This window comes from Colletotrichum chrysophilum (genome assembly GCF_026319265.1).
Source record: "Colletotrichum chrysophilum strain AFK26 chromosome Unknown scaffold_533, whole genome shotgun sequence".
NCBI lineage: Eukaryota > Fungi > Ascomycota > Sordariomycetes > Glomerellales > Glomerellaceae > Colletotrichum > Colletotrichum chrysophilum.
The window spans coordinates 1-1482 of NW_026517820.1; the positions used below are offsets into that span (position 1 = coordinate 1).

General features: G+C 64.4%; 1 protein-coding gene across 1 annotated transcript; it reads left to right on the forward strand.

Moving 5' to 3' along the window:
- Nucleotides 1-50: 50 nt before the first annotated feature.
- Nucleotides 51-1336, forward strand: COL26b_014520 (uncharacterized protein; the record flags this gene model as incomplete). The annotated part of the gene is made up of 2 exons (XM_053187091.1): nt 51-1290; nt 1317-1336. Coding segments are annotated over 2 exons (1260 nt in total), but the record flags the coding sequence as incomplete, so codon positions are not given.
- Nucleotides 1337-1482: the final 146 nt, after the last annotated feature.

Here is a 1482-nt window from a genome sequence, read left to right on the forward strand (position 1 = left end):
CTCCGGATGGGCGCCAGCTCGCCTCGGGCTCCTACGACAACACCGTCAAGCTCTGGGACACGGCCACCAGCCAGTGCCAGCAGACGCTCGAGGGCCACAGCGGCTCGGTCTGGTCGGTGGCCTTCTCTCCGGATGGGCGCCAGCTCGCCTCAGGCTCCTACAACAACACCGTCAAGCTCTGGGACACGGCCACCGGCCAGTGCCAGCAGACGCTCGAGGGCCACAGCGACTCAGTCTGGTTGGTGGCCTTCTCGCCAGATGGGCGCCAGCTCGCCTCAGGCTCTGACGACAACACCGTCAAGCTCTGGGACACGGCCATAGGCCAGTGCCAGCAGACGCTCGAGGGCCACAGCGACTCGGTCTTGTCGGTGGCCTTCTCGCCAGATGGGCGCCAGCTTGCATCGGGCTCCGACGACAACACCGTCAAGCTCTGGGACACGGCTACCGGCCAGTGCCAGCAGACGCTCGAGGGCCACAGCGACGACGTCAGGTCGGTGGCCTTCTCGCCGGATGGGCGCCAGCTCGCCTCAGGCTCCAGCGACAGCACCGTCAAGCTCTGGGACACGGCCACCGGCCAGTGCCAGCAGACGCTCGAGGGCCACAGCGGCTCGGTCTGGTCGGTGGCCTTCTCTCCGGATGGGCGCCAGCTCGCCTCGGGCTCCTACGACAACACCGTCAAGCTCTGGGACACGGCCACCAGCCAGTGCCAGCAGACGCTCGAGGGCCACAGCGACTGGGTCTTGTCGGTGGCCTTCTCTCCAGGTGGGCGCCAGCTCGCCTCGGGCTCCCGCGACATCACCGTCAAGCTCTGGGACACAGCCACCGGCGAGTGCCAGCAGACGCTCGAGGGCCACAGCGGCTCGGTCTTGTCGGTGGCCTTCTCTCCGGATGGGCGCCAGCTCGCCTCGGGCTCCCACAACAAGACCGTCAAGCTCTGGGACACAGCCACCGGCCAGTGCCAGCAGACGCTCGAGGGCCACAGCGACTGGGTCTTGTCGGTGGCCTTCTCGCCAGATGGGCGCCAGCTCGCCTCAGGCTCCGACGACAACACCGTCAAGCTCTGGGACACAGCCACCGGCCAGTGCCAGCAGACGCTCGAGGGCCACAGCGACTCGGTCTTGTCGGTGGCCTTCTCTCTGGATGGGCGCCAGCTTGCATCGGGCTCCCGCGACATCACCGTCAAGCTCTGGGACACGGCCACAGGCCAGTGCCAGCAGACGCTCGAGGGCCACAACAGCTTGGAGAACGTATTCGAGGTGGCGATCCAGGAACCAACTGGAGACCTTATGGGTCAGCGTTATATGCTCTCACAACAGGACGCATGGATCACGAATAGGTCTCAAAATATTCTTTGGTTACCGCCGGAGTACCGTGCAAGGTCTCATGCGGAAGATGGATCAAAAATAGCCGTTGGATGTCAGTCGGGGCGCGTGTTACTTTTGTGTTTTAAGTCAGAGTATCTACAGCTGTAAAGTACTAGTT